This window comes from Perissodus microlepis, chromosome 12, assembly GCF_051167445.1.
Source record: "Perissodus microlepis isolate ML-2025 ecotype Zambia chromosome 12, ASM5116744v1, whole genome shotgun sequence".
In the NCBI taxonomy this organism is placed as follows: domain Eukaryota; kingdom Metazoa; phylum Chordata; class Actinopteri; order Cichliformes; family Cichlidae; genus Perissodus; species Perissodus microlepis.
In genome coordinates this window covers 15,741,666-15,756,699 of record NC_140472.1, presented here as the reverse complement: position 1 = coordinate 15,756,699, position 15,034 = coordinate 15,741,666, and the positions used below count along the sequence as shown (strand labels likewise).

The following is a 15,034-nucleotide window of genomic DNA, read 5'->3' as shown; positions in this document are numbered from 1 at the left end:
AGCAGGTGTGCACATGTGTGGCGTGAAGTGGGAGCGTGCACGTGTGTGCACCCATGAAGCGCGTCTGCAGGCGCCCTCTCGCTTCTATATTGTCTATTTTCATTCGTATGGGTTCCTCCTCTCGAGGACAGATGTTGGGGGAAACCCACAAAATCAGAGCTGAAGCCGCACTATAATCACTGCGATTTTAATCAAGGTCTCGCATTGTGACCCACTTATTTTCTCACAGTGCTGATTGCACAGCAGTGCAGTGGCGACTAGCATTACAAAACTACAGCCTGTGATTAACCTTCACATCATATACATGTCCCCTAACCAAGATACAGCGAATCCTAATCCCAAAATTACACCCACTTGGACTGAAAAATCTCTCCCTTTGTCAAATCTGAATATTTTCATCCTTCATTCTCCCATTTTTATGTGAAAGACAGATGATACTTGCGTTCTGCATATGAGGAAATTGAGGTATGGCTGAGTGTGTAATACCTAAGTAATATATTTCAGTTGGACAATAATATGTTTATGCAAGCGTGCGAGCACAGTCTATGACCTAACTTTTTTTCCCTACACATTAAAAGTATACGATAATGTGATTCAAATGAACCTCACACATAATATTATAGGCTTTTGTGAGAATAAGGACATATTCCAACCTTCTTAGTCGTTTTCACCACTATTGTAATTTTCACATCAGTGATAATAAACCAGATTGATTATTCATTCTCATGCTTCAACACCATTTAATTGTGTAGCCAGAACACTCCAACTTCGGGGTCAGCAGGGCTCTCTCTTTCATTTACACAAAGACACATCAACACGGATGCATACACCCACCCACCCACATGCAGACAGGCACACACACCAATTCAGAAATCTCTCTGTTTCCTTCTCTCCTTCACAGATGCTCTCAAAGGGCCCCCCGAAACATGCCCAGACTGGAATTTGCCAAAATATCCTTTCTCCTATCAAGCACACACTGTGCCCGATCTCAGTCCCATTGCACTTATTCCTCCAACATCTCAATTAATACCCCATTGGAGGCACAGCACCCCACAGAGCCTCAGAGGCTCACTGTGGTGGTGGATTTTTCCTTGTAATGTTCACCACAGATGCTGAAGTGCTTTCATTTTAAACCACATTAGTGAACTACCTCGGTCTCAATCAACACCAACAGATGAAACATGTACGTTTATTAGCAGTTGTCAGTTATTATATGCAAGTGTGTGCCTCTGTTTGTTTGTTCGTGCCTGTCTTTGCGATATCAAAGCTTGAACACCTTTTTGAAGAGCGTCCATTGATAGTCTTTGTGGTGTGTGTGTATATATATAGACTCTAATCTATCAGAATGGGGAGAGGAAAACAAATCTATTTATTGGCTTGTCCTCTGGTGTTATGTGTTGACAAATTTGATGTGCTAAAAATACTGATGGCTTCCATCCGACTGACAGGCATACAACCTATATCTTACAATGCTCTGTTGTCTCTCTCTTCTCGAGCTGGCTGTTCCTCCTGTTCAGTAGATAATGGATTTTCATGGTTTCCAGGGTCTCTTCCAGAAATGTTCTCCTGTGGAGATCTTGTAAGAAGTGCCCTCAGCTGGTCCCACAGTCTGCCATTAGGCCTCTCCACTCTTTTTATCCCTAGACCTTTGAGACCTCAAACTGCCAAATGAGTTGAATTATGGCCAGTTATGTGGAGTGGACCCAGCATCACAGGGGAGAGGCTTGAGTCAGTGGAACTAACTACACTCCTGACCATTAAAAGGCAACCTGACACTGCCTCTTCATCTTCTGTCTGCTCTCAAAGGCCGACACCGCGAGCCCACGTCTCCAAGAGCAGAGACGGAGTACAGCTATTCAACACATGAGCCAAGTAGCCAAAACAAAAAGGCAGTCTGTCACCCAGGCAAAAGAAAAGCAATCAAAACACCAATCTTCTCCACGTTCATTAAAATTGTAAAGCTCTCCCTGCACTCTGTGTACTTTTCAATATTTCCTTTATCAATATATTCGACACATTTGCCTGTCTTTTACCCGTCCCTTTATTCTATTTTTTTCTCTCACTATCTTGCCATCTTTTAAAATTTGTCCTCTACCCTTCAGCTTAGTGAGTGGGGCTTCAGGGTTATAACCATCGCAAGGTTAATTGGAGCAGCTTCAATAAACGTGCTAGCTACAGCTCTGGCTACTGTATGAAGAAGGCCATCTACTGTAAGTCAGGCAACCTTCAGATTCTTCAGATTCAGAAATTCACCCACACAGTCTTTAGTCACACAAATGCCAATCACTCCAGCCTATGGTACAACCGTTTGCACAGACAGACACTGTACGCACACACATACACACAGAGCACTGTATTTGATCTGTCACAATAACAGGGGCATCATAACATGATGGATACGGCCCTTTTTTCCCCCTCTTCTCTCCACCGTGCTGCCTCTCCCCTGTAATGTTGATGCACTGTGTAATGTTTGCTGTTGCCGTTGGCTGAAATGGAATGAGTGATACAACCAGAGGTGCTGGGATTACCGTGGGCAGAATTGATGCTATCTGTCCAATGATGTGTTATTTTGTGGAAGTGAGGCAACAAACCGAAGAGAGAAATGGTTGCAGCACTCTGTATGATTTTACAGTTTAAGTGGTGAAAGACAAATAGAATAACAGTGATATGCTAGCAGGGGTTGTAAATGGTTGAATAATTTTCCTCGATTTCAGCATTCATTTATCTTTTCTACAGTCCTTTGCGGAGTTTCTCGTGGCAGCCTGAATGGTATTTATCCCTCTAGTCTGCTCACAATTGCAACATCAGCTAGCTCAGCGCACATCTTTAGAGGTGAGGCAGGTTGCGTCCACGCTATTCCTCTAATAGGGGCGGCTCAGAAAAAGGTCAAAGGTAAACTAATGACACCTGCAACAGATGCTTCTTTCTGGGAGCCTAAGCTAAGACTGAGCATAGCTGGGCTTGTGGGAATAAAAGTGTGCTGCTTTGAGACTCAGCAGGCTGCGCCCGGGTCAGTCGCTAACCACTGAAAAGACTAAATTCAGCTCTTTCTGCCGATTTGGGGCACAAGCTGAGGGTCCGGGGCTATTGTTGTGGGGTCAGGTTAAAGCTGTCCAGATTGCCAGAGCAGCTGACAACCATTCATCACAAATTCAGCACCGCAAAGCTGTAAAGTTCTGCTTAGGTAGGTCAAAGGCTCTAAAGAAACATTTTAGATTTTACTTTCACAGTTGTTTGCGCATGCTGATATGGATTTGGGTTTGTTTTTTATGTTTTCTTTATTTCTGTATATACAGGAAACCTCAGGTGAAAAACACAGCAGCAACTTCAACTATCAACTTCCTGTTTGTCCTAAAATCTAAATGTACATTTCCATAAATGCCAGTTTTTGTCCAGTGATGGCTCATGAATTTGAGCTTTGCCTCAAGCACTGCTTTGACTCCTTCTTCAGAGTTAATGTTCTCTATTTTGTACTGATTTCAGTATTGCGGGCTTTCAATACATGTCTTCACAAGAGTACCTGACCCACTTGCTTTTATAGTATATGCAAGTACTATATCATGCGTTTTCCGGCAGGCAGTGAGATGTTGTGCTGTTCTGTATGAGGGAAAAATTAAATAAGAAGGGCTATTTTTCTCCCCCATGTAAACAGCTGGCAGCATCCCATGCTTGCACAATTAATGGGCATCTAATTGGCAATAATCATTTTTACTTAAGCAAATATAAAGTAGGCAGTTGCCCCTGGAACAGACAGCTGTTGGTGGAACCTTCTGGCAGCATAGCATGGATACCTGAGGATGTGGATGATCACTTCTTACTGGAGGTGGTCCATAAACTTAAATACCAAACTGCTGGTGCACAATTGATTTTTTTTTTTAAACAAACCTATTAACGACGCCGGAGGATTTACAGTATGTAGACTACAGGTGTATCTGATGCGTTAACCATCTCGCACCGTCATGCTGTCTTTTAACCTGTATTGTGCCATAGGTTTCTGGTATTTTATGGTGTTAATACATCACCTGGTTAAAATTCAGAGGAAGTAATCACTGAAACTGTGTTGTACACATAACAGGAACTTAGTTAAAAAGAAGCACACACGCTTTAGTCGCTGAGGCGGTAATGGATTTTTTTCAGTGATGTCAGGGACTTTTCAGACACTTTGTTTCCAACATATTTGTCGAATCCAGATTTTAAGGTCAGACTTCTGCAGTGTAAATCCATAGAGTTGTGATTTCATTCAGCTTAAAGTTACCCCATCAAGGTTGTGATTCAATAATAAAATGCTATGAAAAAGTACAGTGCTGCCAGAAAGGATGAAGCCTTGCAGCTGACAGACAAGGAGGCAGCGTGCAATGAATTAAACACAAAATTGCGTTTTTGCCATATAACTCATCTGGCCAGGAGTTTCTCAGACAGGCAGCCAAATAGGACATGTAGAAAAAAAAAGGGTAAAAACGCTACTTCATGTGATACAGTGAAAGTCTCTTTGACATTGGCTTTAGGGTTCTTAATGTAATGCACAAATTAATTTGCATGATGAAGTCTCTTCTGCTTTAAGCCTTCCTCTTGATGAAAGGGCGAATGAGTGAGAGGAAAAAAAAAGAAAAGAATAAGTGTGTGGGATACTGAAAAGTAATGTCAGCCAACCTTATTATGAGAAAGGAATGGATTAAGGGCATTGTTTGAGCTGGTAGAGGAGGTACCTTCCATACTGCTGCCTGCCATCTTATCTTGTCCCCCAACAGTGGTTTAATCTGTTGGTCGAGCATGCCTGCAAATAATTTCTGTCTGTCAGACAGACAATGGAGCTGTCACCTTGTTGTGCATCACGGATTACTGTACTGTGCATTCTGCCCCGCCCCTACAAAGAGCCCTGACAAAGGACTTAATTGAATGGCTAATTTGTGTGTGTTCCATGTGCGAACATGCATAAACACGAGCTTCAAGTCATCACGAAATGCATGCAGACTTGTTTTCGCATGCATACTCCCATCAGTAAGCACTCGCAAGTGCAGAGAAACAACCGTTCAAACCCACACACAAAGCTGTGCGCGCACACTCCCTATAGGAATTTATTTTGAGGCTACTTGTTCATTTAGTCTGATGTCAGGAATTATTGCTTCCAATCCTTATGGCTAAACTGTAAACAAATTCAATGGACCAGATTCAATTAACTCTGCCTAACCTAACATATAATTACATGAAAGCACAGAGTGAGGAGTTGAAGATAATGGAGTTTTTTTTGCCCTTGAACCTTAACCCTACTTTTCCCATTTGTTTATCAAATTAATTTAAGCCAGTTGATTTGTTATGCTGTGGCTTAGATACATATAATCACCCATTTTAGCTTCATATTACACTTGTGCTTAGGCTAATTAATCCGCAATGTTTATCACGCATAAACAGTGATGGCTTTGCATTATACATCTACAGAAGTAAGGGTGTTTTAATTGTTATCAAAAATGTTAATTATTTACAGTCAGAACAAATATCCAAAGACACATCTTTTTTGAAAAACACTAGTGAATGACTTTGGATGACATTGGTCTTAATGGTGGGTAAAAAACAGACACAGAACAAAATGCCATGATTGGTTTTAACAAAAGGACAAATACATAAAAAAAAGAAAGATTTTATTTAGTTTTTGAGAATAGAGTATAGAACTTCCCAGTGGAAAACCACGCTATCATCATTTTTCTGAGAAGGTCTGTGCAGGTTTTCTGAAGTGACAGCGGTGCTTCGTCTCATATGATGATGTGTTAAACAAAACACTGCCCACATGTTTGCCTTAAACTAAGTAGCCCTTAACTGCTTGGACAGACAGCAAGCTGTTGCACTTTATGTATTTGTTTATTTTCAAGATAAGGGGCCTCTTTTATGGATAAGCAGCTGACGCTTCCGCTCTGTCAAGCTGGGACAGGCTGAGGGAAGATAAAATAGAGTCTGTTAATCTGGTACTGGTGAGGAGAGAGAGTGATGTTATTGACCTACGCTGGCAGCAATGTGTTTCAATTATACACCGCCATCCATTTGTCAGGCAAGCGGAGCGATGGGCGGGGGCACGGGGTTCAGGCTTGGGTTAGAGTCATTCTCCATCACTTACGATGTGTCTTTGGAAAGCACTTTAATTGAATTACCCAATTTATTCTTCAAGCAACAATGCCCTGGCATAGACCCATCACGAGAGAAAATTAGATGCAAGTTTTAAACTCAGGCAGTTTACATGCTTCACATTTTCTTGGTGTACACATGGAAGGAGATGACTAACTTATGGTGACCGTCCAGAATAAACGTGTTTTGTTAATGTGAGTGCTGTGACTTTATCATGAAAATGTTATCTTACACTTTACACAGGACTTTTTGACACGCTGCCTGTTTGTTGCTAGTCACCCTTGTGAACTATGTGTATTCATTGTGTGACAGGTAAGAAAACACCTGGTGCTTTGGCTAAGTGAGAAATTAGAAGGCTAATACATTCCAAGCAAGTAAAATTTAACTTATTGTGCAGGAGATGCACAACCAACCCTTCAATAGTGCAAATGTTTTGTTGCAGTATTTGCTCATTTGTACAGAGTTCACATTTAAAATTAATTTGGTTTCTCATGCAACCGAATGTCTCCATCTGTCTTTTTAGTTAAAGCATTCTGTCAGCCAAAGCACGTTGTCAAGTCAAGTTGCGCTGCTACAGTCATGTTTTCCTTTTGTTTCACTGCTTGCAATCTTCCAAGCAGATTTCCTTGAATATTTTCCCCGATATTTGCAAATTGCACGAGGTTGAGTGTGATTAATTCTAATCAAGTTCAATTTATTCTGGAAGAGCAGCTGGAAGAGGCCTAAGTGTTGACTGCATTCAGTCTGCGAGCTGTCTGACAAGATGGCCAGCCTGTCGATCACCTAAGCCCCGGTTCCAGGTGTGGTTGAAGGTGCTCATCTCTGCTGCATGCTGGCCTACTTGCACTCTGGCCCTAACACCTGGCCGTTCACCAAACTCCGATCGTCAGTTCGTCTATTTTCACGAAGACAAGCCTCGCTGTCTGCTCAAGCTCTCTGTGTCTAATCAACAGTTTCTCTCTCCCAGTATCTCCAGAGCTCATCTTGTTAAGGACAAAGAATTGTGGATAAAAATGTACTCTCTATAAGCGTGTAATGTACACCAATTATGCTAATTTGCAGCGTTGCAGATGGCCCAGTGTTGATTGCAGTTTTAGGATCAGGGGAGGCCGTCTGAAATTTGAGTGCGGGAGTCACGTGACACTCATTACTGCACAACCTCAACCAAATATCCCTTTGTCACTTGTCATCCATCTGTGCTTACTATCTTTGACAGATAAGACTATGCAGAACTCTAGGCAGCTGAAGAGCTGCACAATAAGCAACGGAAAAGCACTGTTCCTAGTTTTAATTGGCATTTCCCTAGTTTTGCTGTATTTGGCCATGTTTTCTGAACAATGAGTATCGTAATCTAAAATGTCAAATAGTCAGGGAATAAGATAATGTCCTAATGTAGGATTTTATTGCATTTTACAAAATAGACACTGAGAATACAGAGTACATTTTTAATGATGACAGTTAATAGAACCATCAAGATGTCTATTTTCAATTCTTTTCTTTGTCCCTTGGCGTCTACCTCGCTGGGATATGTATAGCTATCAACTCTCAGTATGCTGGCTCCAGGGGCAAGAAGAATCCTCTCGAAAATGCCAGTCCACTATGGGAACTGTGACATTCACGGCGTGCCAAGGTGTGCTGTGTGTTAGAAAAGCATGTGCAGTCAAATGTAAATTCATCATCGTCATCAGCCATGATGCTCTTTGTTCCGGCTATTCAGGCGAGTCAGTTTAGCCCCCATCTTCTTCTATGCCATGCTAAAGTGAGCCCATGCTGATGTTCAAATGAATGGAGTCCTTTCATGAAGCCATGGCCACTGAACTCTGGAGGCTGCACATAGCCCTAAGTCCTGCAACCTTTGTGGCAGGGGGTTCCTGCCAGGCATGATTCCTGTTTAGTGAATAAGTGGGGTAATTATGGTGCAGTTGGGGCCGTGCAGCAAATGTCACCAGCAGATAAACAGTAGGAGCAACTCTTCCGTAAAAGCCTAATTTATCCACCATGGACCTCCTGTAGCCTGCAGATGAATTAGGAGCAGTTGGGTGTAAAAAACAAACCAGCTTCTCTTGATTTCACTGGAGTTCAAGGATGCATATAATTGGAGAAACACTAGTTAACTGATAAGGCCCCAGGTTAAACCTTACTTTGTCACACACCAAATCTCTCATGCTGGTCTCAAACGGCAGCTGCTAGTTTGATGTGTGTATGCCTGGCATGTGTGGGCGCCTGATGTGTTATGACATGATAGAGATTTAACTGTTTCAGGGTGCATAGAAGCTCTTTTCAGAGCTGCATTAGATACAAAATGTAACTAGTGGAATCTATAGGTTCAAAATGACCCCTTGCACATATGGTTTTATGTGTTGCTATTACAATGTGAATCTTACACTCTAGCCCCCTCCTCTGCATCTCTAAAAGGAAACCACATCCATTGCACTCCATTAAAGAGTGCCCACTCACGCGTGACTACAGGGCGGCCTTTATAACATCATGAGCCTAGGGAAATGGGAGAGTCAGCGAGCGTCATTCCATTACCTGCTGAAATGGATGCCCCTGTATCTCCTCCTTGATTAGCTTTGTCTCGAATAACAATGATAGCTTTAAGTATGTCTAATTGAGGCCGGCCTCACCCTCCCTCTCTCTGTGAAAGTGCTTACTCATTTTGTCTGTCCTTTTAATAATTACATTATCATTTTACGCCCCTGCCGGTTCCTTGGGAAGTGTGCTGGCGCTTGTGTTGAAGTGAAAGCTCATTATTGGAGTTGAATTATGTGCAGTTTATTGATCCCCATGGTGGATTATGGTGCTCTAAGTTAGTCTAGACAGAATAGTTAGCCAGATGACAGAGAGGAAACATAGAGGCCCCAGGGGAAAGATCTCTGGGCTCAGTGAGCAATTAATGCCTGCCAGGTAATGGAATTTAAGTTTACACTAAATCCACCAATGCCTTGGCATTTGAAGTGCCTTATAAAAAAAAACATTAGCCTAATGAGACGGTCAAGGGAACGAGAGGCATTCTTAACACACATTTTCTCTGTCACACACACTTGTCCTTTTCTCTGTTCTACTCGATCTTCTGAGCTCATCCCACACACAACAGCGCACAAACAGCCAACTACCACTGCTCCATTTTGATGCTCCTAATAGAAGGCGTATTGGGATGCAGTTTAGAAACCAGTTTTTGTTTGATTGATAGTGTTTAGTAGGCTCCATTTTAAAGACAGGCTTCACTAATCTCCATCTTAGCCCCGGTGAGGCTGTTTGTGTGATAAAGCGCACAGTGAGTGGGGGAAAGGCCAAAGTGCTGAGTAAGAGGCCAAGCAGGACATTCATCTATATAAAGCTGAGGGTCCGTTTTAAAGCTATCCATCATTATCTTGATGAACAGGGCACATTACCAACAGCAATGCCTCCTACCGCCAGGGCTAGCAGCGTGGTGTCCTTCAGTGGACTTGTAAGGACCTCAGTCTCGTGTGAAGTGACATTTTTTTTTCTGCAATGTTATGAACTTTTAAGTTGCATACTTGATGGTAAGCGGTTTACTTCCTGTCTCTATGTTCACCGGTTACTTGTGGATTGAGGTTTCGGGTAACTAGTAAATATGAGCTCAATGTGCACAATTAATTTTGGTCTCTACTAATTCTTGAGAATGGTTTTAAATAGATAATTGTTTTACTGTGTTCACCAGTTAGTAAAGTTAAATATACTCTGAACAGTCACAACGCTTTGACCATTCACCACTTAATCATAATCATGTTGTTTTAGATGTGGTAAGATGACCAGTGTTAATACAGAGAGACTATGAAAATACCCCAATTTAGGATATAGGATTATTAGGACCAATACCGATATTTGGTCATTTCAAAATCAATATATGGGCCAAATTTTTTCAAATTCTATTTTCAGGTGCGTAAAACATAAAATTTGTGTTTTTGTTCTTATTTATAATTTCTAAGATAAAATATTCTTGTTTTTTTGCTACAACAAGTCATGAATTACTCGTTTACTCTCTGCCTGACTCTCCTTACATCAGCTGGTTGTTGTGTTTGCAGTGTTGCCTATTGTGACAAAAGAAAATGAACAATGAAAGTGAACTGACATTACTGAAAATCAGTTTGTTCATATTACAACATATCACCAGCAGGGTGTGCTAAAGCATGAAATTGTGTCCACCAGAGTGCCCTCTAGTGGACACAACTTGGAAAAATAAACACTCATAGAATGACTGAAGGGTGTTTCTTCCATCTTTTACCTTTTTTATTTTATCGCCTGTTATAAATATACCAGTATATTAGCAAATAGCTAACATCAGTGATCATAATACTACTGATGACCAGCAGAGTGTGCTGAAGCACCACTGTTAAAATAAATGTAAAACTGTTAAAGCATGCCAAAGAGCGAATTTTAGTGTGTTGCATGGTGTGTGTTATTAAAAATATTAGTTTTATAACTGCCATGACTCCACCAACCTTCAAATCAGCAGTTCCACTTGAAACTACCGAGCGGTGCGGTAGTCCACTTATAAACAATACTGATACGTATCCGCAAGTTAAAGCACGTGTCAGCAACTCACATACAAAACAAGTTTACCTCTCAATAAAGTTAATGCCCTTGTCACCTTAGCTGAAAAATGTCTTCAGTAACATGTGCTGGTGTTTTGAGACATGCAAGCACAAACACACCCATCACTTGGGGCACAATGCCAGTTGCTAAACTCTATTTTAAATGACAGCGTTAATGAGAAATATTGGATAGTCAGGCAGAATGCTGCACCTGTTCATGTAGCCTTGTACATCCTGAAAGCGAATGAGGACGCAATGAGCTTTACCCCATAACAAGGCCAATAACTAGCTTAAAGCCTTTTTGTGCATGTTGTTTGCTTTAATGTGTCCTTGGCTCATGAGCCTTGATAATGTTAGTAAATACATACAGGAGTATGGTGAAACTGGGCTGGAATCCACACATGGAGGAGGAAGGGAGTGTCACCAGGGAGAAGAGAGAAAAGAGAAGTGGATGATTAGACTGGTTTTACTGCTCCTCTGCCGACCTAGAAAAACAGCAGACCTGACCTTGCATAGCAGAACCCTTATATATCTAATGATCTCTGAGTAGCTTAATGATACAATGTTTTCTCTCTCCCACTCTTTCTCGCCGTTTTCCTTCCCTCTCACATTGCAGCTTTTCTCTCTCTTTTAGCACAAGCTTTTGCACACGCACACTAGTCCACACAGACACACACAAAGTACACAGCCTTGAAAAACCCAGTCAGCAGTTTGGGCTCGGAGTCTAGCAAATGAGCTGTCCTATTGAAATAGAAAAGAGAGTGCTCTATGCTGTGGAAAATGCTGCTATGGCAAGGCTTACAGAAGAGGGACGGAGGGAAAATTACTTGTTCGGACAAAGAAACATGAGAATGTCCTTTCACTACAAATGTACCAATTTACATTTGGACGGGGCAGATTACATCCATTTCTTCTATACTTTATTTCTTTTTTAGCCCTTTTTTCACCACCCCTACACCTCTTCTCATTATCATTCATAAAATGCCACTGTAAGCGCAGCAAGGGAGAGAGAGAAAAAAAATTCAGATTCAAAAAAATTACCCTATTTTTCATTGATTCACTGTTCCTTTATCTCGTCCTAGGTACTCCATTGGTTTTTAACGCTCCAAGTGTAGTTGGACTCCTGCAGTTTAATGGTGGTAGCACCGTTATACAGCTCAGTTGAATTGTATCAAAGATGACTAACCAGCCATAGTGCCATTCCTACAGCGGGGTACTAAATACTGTGTAGCAGTACAGTACACACCAATAGTAGTGCATTTTTGAGATGATGGGTCTTCAGTGATTGATTTAACTCAGCGATCAAGAAATTTGACCACTGGGAAGTTTATTAAAAAAAAGAAAGAACACATTCTGGCCTTTTTGTCATTGTATAGAAGGAAAACTTTGGCTTAAGTCATTCATTTTTGGGCTTAATTCCCTCTCTTTGACTACTTAATGCGTACACCTCCGCTTTGTCCTGGTATTCCCCTTTCTTGCTGCACGCAGTAATTAAGATTCCATTTTCCTTTCAGTACGAACGTTAAAGTGGAGGGTTATCATTGGGCTTCTGTAAGCTCAGCCAATGAAACACCTATAGTGACCTCTCTGATTTCCCCAATAGGGGGTCCTCCCTCCCAATAACCCTCTCCCCCTCTTGCTATCTTGTTGTGTGGTCTCCTCTCTTCAGTTCTCTCATTACTCCCTGTGTGAAGGCCTGGGCAATGGGTGGCATGGGAGGAGTGGGGCGGTTGCAGAGGAGGGCTTCTGTCCCTGGATGAGTGAGTGTGGATAAGAAGTTGTTTGAATTCATAATTGTGCTCTTGTGAAGGGGGAGATTTGTAAAGCAAGGCTGGGTTCATTGTGTGGCAGTGCGGGTCCGGTGGAGGGTGCGAGCTGCTCAAAGCTAATGTAATCTACGCTATTAGAGAGGGTTAATTAGCTGCTGAACTGGAGCCTGAAGAGCAGGCAGAGAAGGAGAGGCACGCAGAGTGAGACAGAGAGAGAGAGAGGGAGACGGAGGGCGGGCGGGCAGTAGGGATAGAGAGGTCTTCAGGGAGTCATTAGAGACTGCTTGTTGTAATACAGCCACACAGTCAATAAGGCTTCTCCTCTGAGGAGTTAGAAGAAAGGCGAAGAAAGACATGGTGGGAGAGAGAGAGTTTCACACCGAGCTTGTGGACGTTAGCAGCTCTGCCACTGGACACATGCTAGGGAAATTCTTCCAACTTGTAACCCTGTAAAGGTTTTTACCGACAAAATCTGTTGTAAATCGATCAGTTCTCCACAAAAATGTCTTTTTATAACACACCGTTAAATTATAAAACATAATTTCATCATTGGGGTCAACTTTTTTTTCTCTTCTTTTTTTTTGCTTTCAAAACCAAAAAATTGCTCTGAAAAGTCAAAGTGTTTGGCTTCTGACTTTAAATACTTTAAATGCCTTATTTTTACTTTTTATTTATTTATTTGTGACTTCTTGCTGTCACGTCCTTTGTTATTAATTATTCCCTTTCACAGCTAGTAAGCAAGCAAACAAATCCCAAACCCAACCAAACAAAACAGAAATTGCACTCCAGGTTTCAATGTAATGAGTTAATTGTTTTTTTTAAATCAATATCCTTTAAGAAAGCATGCGTAAGTGTTCTGAAGCTCATCTATTGACCCACAGAGTTAAGTACCTAGAGCAGCTTGGTTCATTTACATAGAATATGTTGTTGAGTTGAGATAAAATGACCACAGATAGAGAGCAGACATCACATAGTTTCAGTGAAACTTTGGGAATTCAATGTGGAAACTTCTTATTCCAGCATAGTGAGTGGTCTTATTAGTCTATGTTAACATCCACAGAAATTAAGAGTTGCAAAATTTCAGGATGCAAAACTGTTGATTTCTTGAAAATGCATTAAAATGCTACTAATGCTAAATATTGGCTGTAGAAACCAAACCTAAAGAAAGAATATCATATATTCCCTGCCTGCTAATTGTTTACATTGAACACAAAATGCATCAGTTTAATTAGACTACCAGGCCTGCATAATTTTATGTTCTTTTAGTTTAGCTTCTTATGAGTGTGTAAAGCCTAGCCTTAAAGTAGCTCATCTGAAGCACTGCAGGCCCCCGGCTAGCAGTTATATTTATCACCGTGTCCTCCAGTAGTCCATCCTATGCTGCCATGAGTCGCTCTGAGCAAAACTTCGCTTAAGACGGGTAGTTAGTGTCTGCTCCCTTGACAGATTTAATGCAGATTAATTACTTTCTCTGGCCCAAGCAATCCATTTTTGTGTGTTTGTGGATGTTTTTAGCTTTTTTTTTTCTTGACCTTGGGGTGAAGTAAGACAGAAAGACAGAGAGAAGGAGGAAAAAAAGCCCTCCACACTAGACTTATACTCTCAATTTAATAGCCGAGTGAGGTGTTTCTCCTGCATCATCAGATCAATGGAGAGTAAATAGCCCGCACTTCTTGTTTCACAGAGCGGTATTGATCTTTTCCTCAGCCTCGGCTTCCCTTTCCCCAGCATCTCATGTCTTTCAACCCCTGGGACTGTGCTGATTGCCATAGATTGGACAAGCTAACAAGCGCATGATGAGGAACCAGGCTTTCTTTTCTTCTCATAGGCTGTTTCTTTTTTTTCCGTGTGGCACTGGCATGAACACACTCAGACAGACATACACAGAGGGACTTAAAAACATCAGATCTACACAGCTCGGCACCATAAAGGAATATGCTGTTTCTTTCTTGTTCCCTCTGTTGTGCCTGTTGTTCTGTCTTCATCTGCACTGAGAGGATCTGCTGTAGCTGTGCCCGTCTTAGGGATGTTTGCCAGACTGATGGAGTATACCTACTTAACTACACAATAACAGCAACCCAGAGATACTCAGAGTGTTTCTTCACCTCACTGGGAACTTTATTTTTTTTTCCAGCTGGCACCGTGTTTGTTCCAGAATCTTCCATCATCTCTGAAAATATCCCAAGTGGCCTGCGGAGAGCGACACACTCTGTTTGCTCTGGAGGATGGCAGTGTGGCGGCATGTGGGTAAGTTTAGTGTCAGTGCAGCAGACAGTTTGCCGAAGTCCAGACCTGAGGGGGATAGGAGGAGAGATAAGGAGGAAAACCCCTCCCCACATTCCATCCAGCTGATATTATTGCATAGATAAATAAGGGTTTGAAAAATTGTGCGTGTATGAGCTAATTAAACTGTCTGTGTGTACGGGAGTGCACTTGATTACATTTCTGTGCCTTTTCATTTCTTCCAAGCGTATAAAGTTGTAATAAATCTTCCTGGATGTGGGTGAGACAGGTGCATGTGTTGCTGTGTGACTGAGGATCAATAAGAAGTGTGTTTATTGAATCCAGCAGTCTTTCCGTAAGGGCGAGGAA

At 41.7% G+C, this 15,034-nt stretch overlaps 1 protein-coding gene across 4 annotated transcripts in view; it reads left to right on the top strand.

Annotated features, from left to right (window-relative positions):
• LOC146376004 (uncharacterized) overlaps positions 1-15,034 on the top strand; it is a 298,615-nt gene that overhangs the window by 66,228 nt on the left and 217,353 nt on the right. For all 4 annotated transcript variants that reach the window (XM_084946556.1, XM_084946555.1, XM_084946557.1 and 1 more), the window contains exon 5: positions 14,577-14,689. In XM_084946556.1, the coding sequence (XP_084802682.1) occupies positions 14,577-14,689 (113 nt within the window). The remainder of the gene's footprint in view (positions 1-14,576; positions 14,690-15,034) is intronic.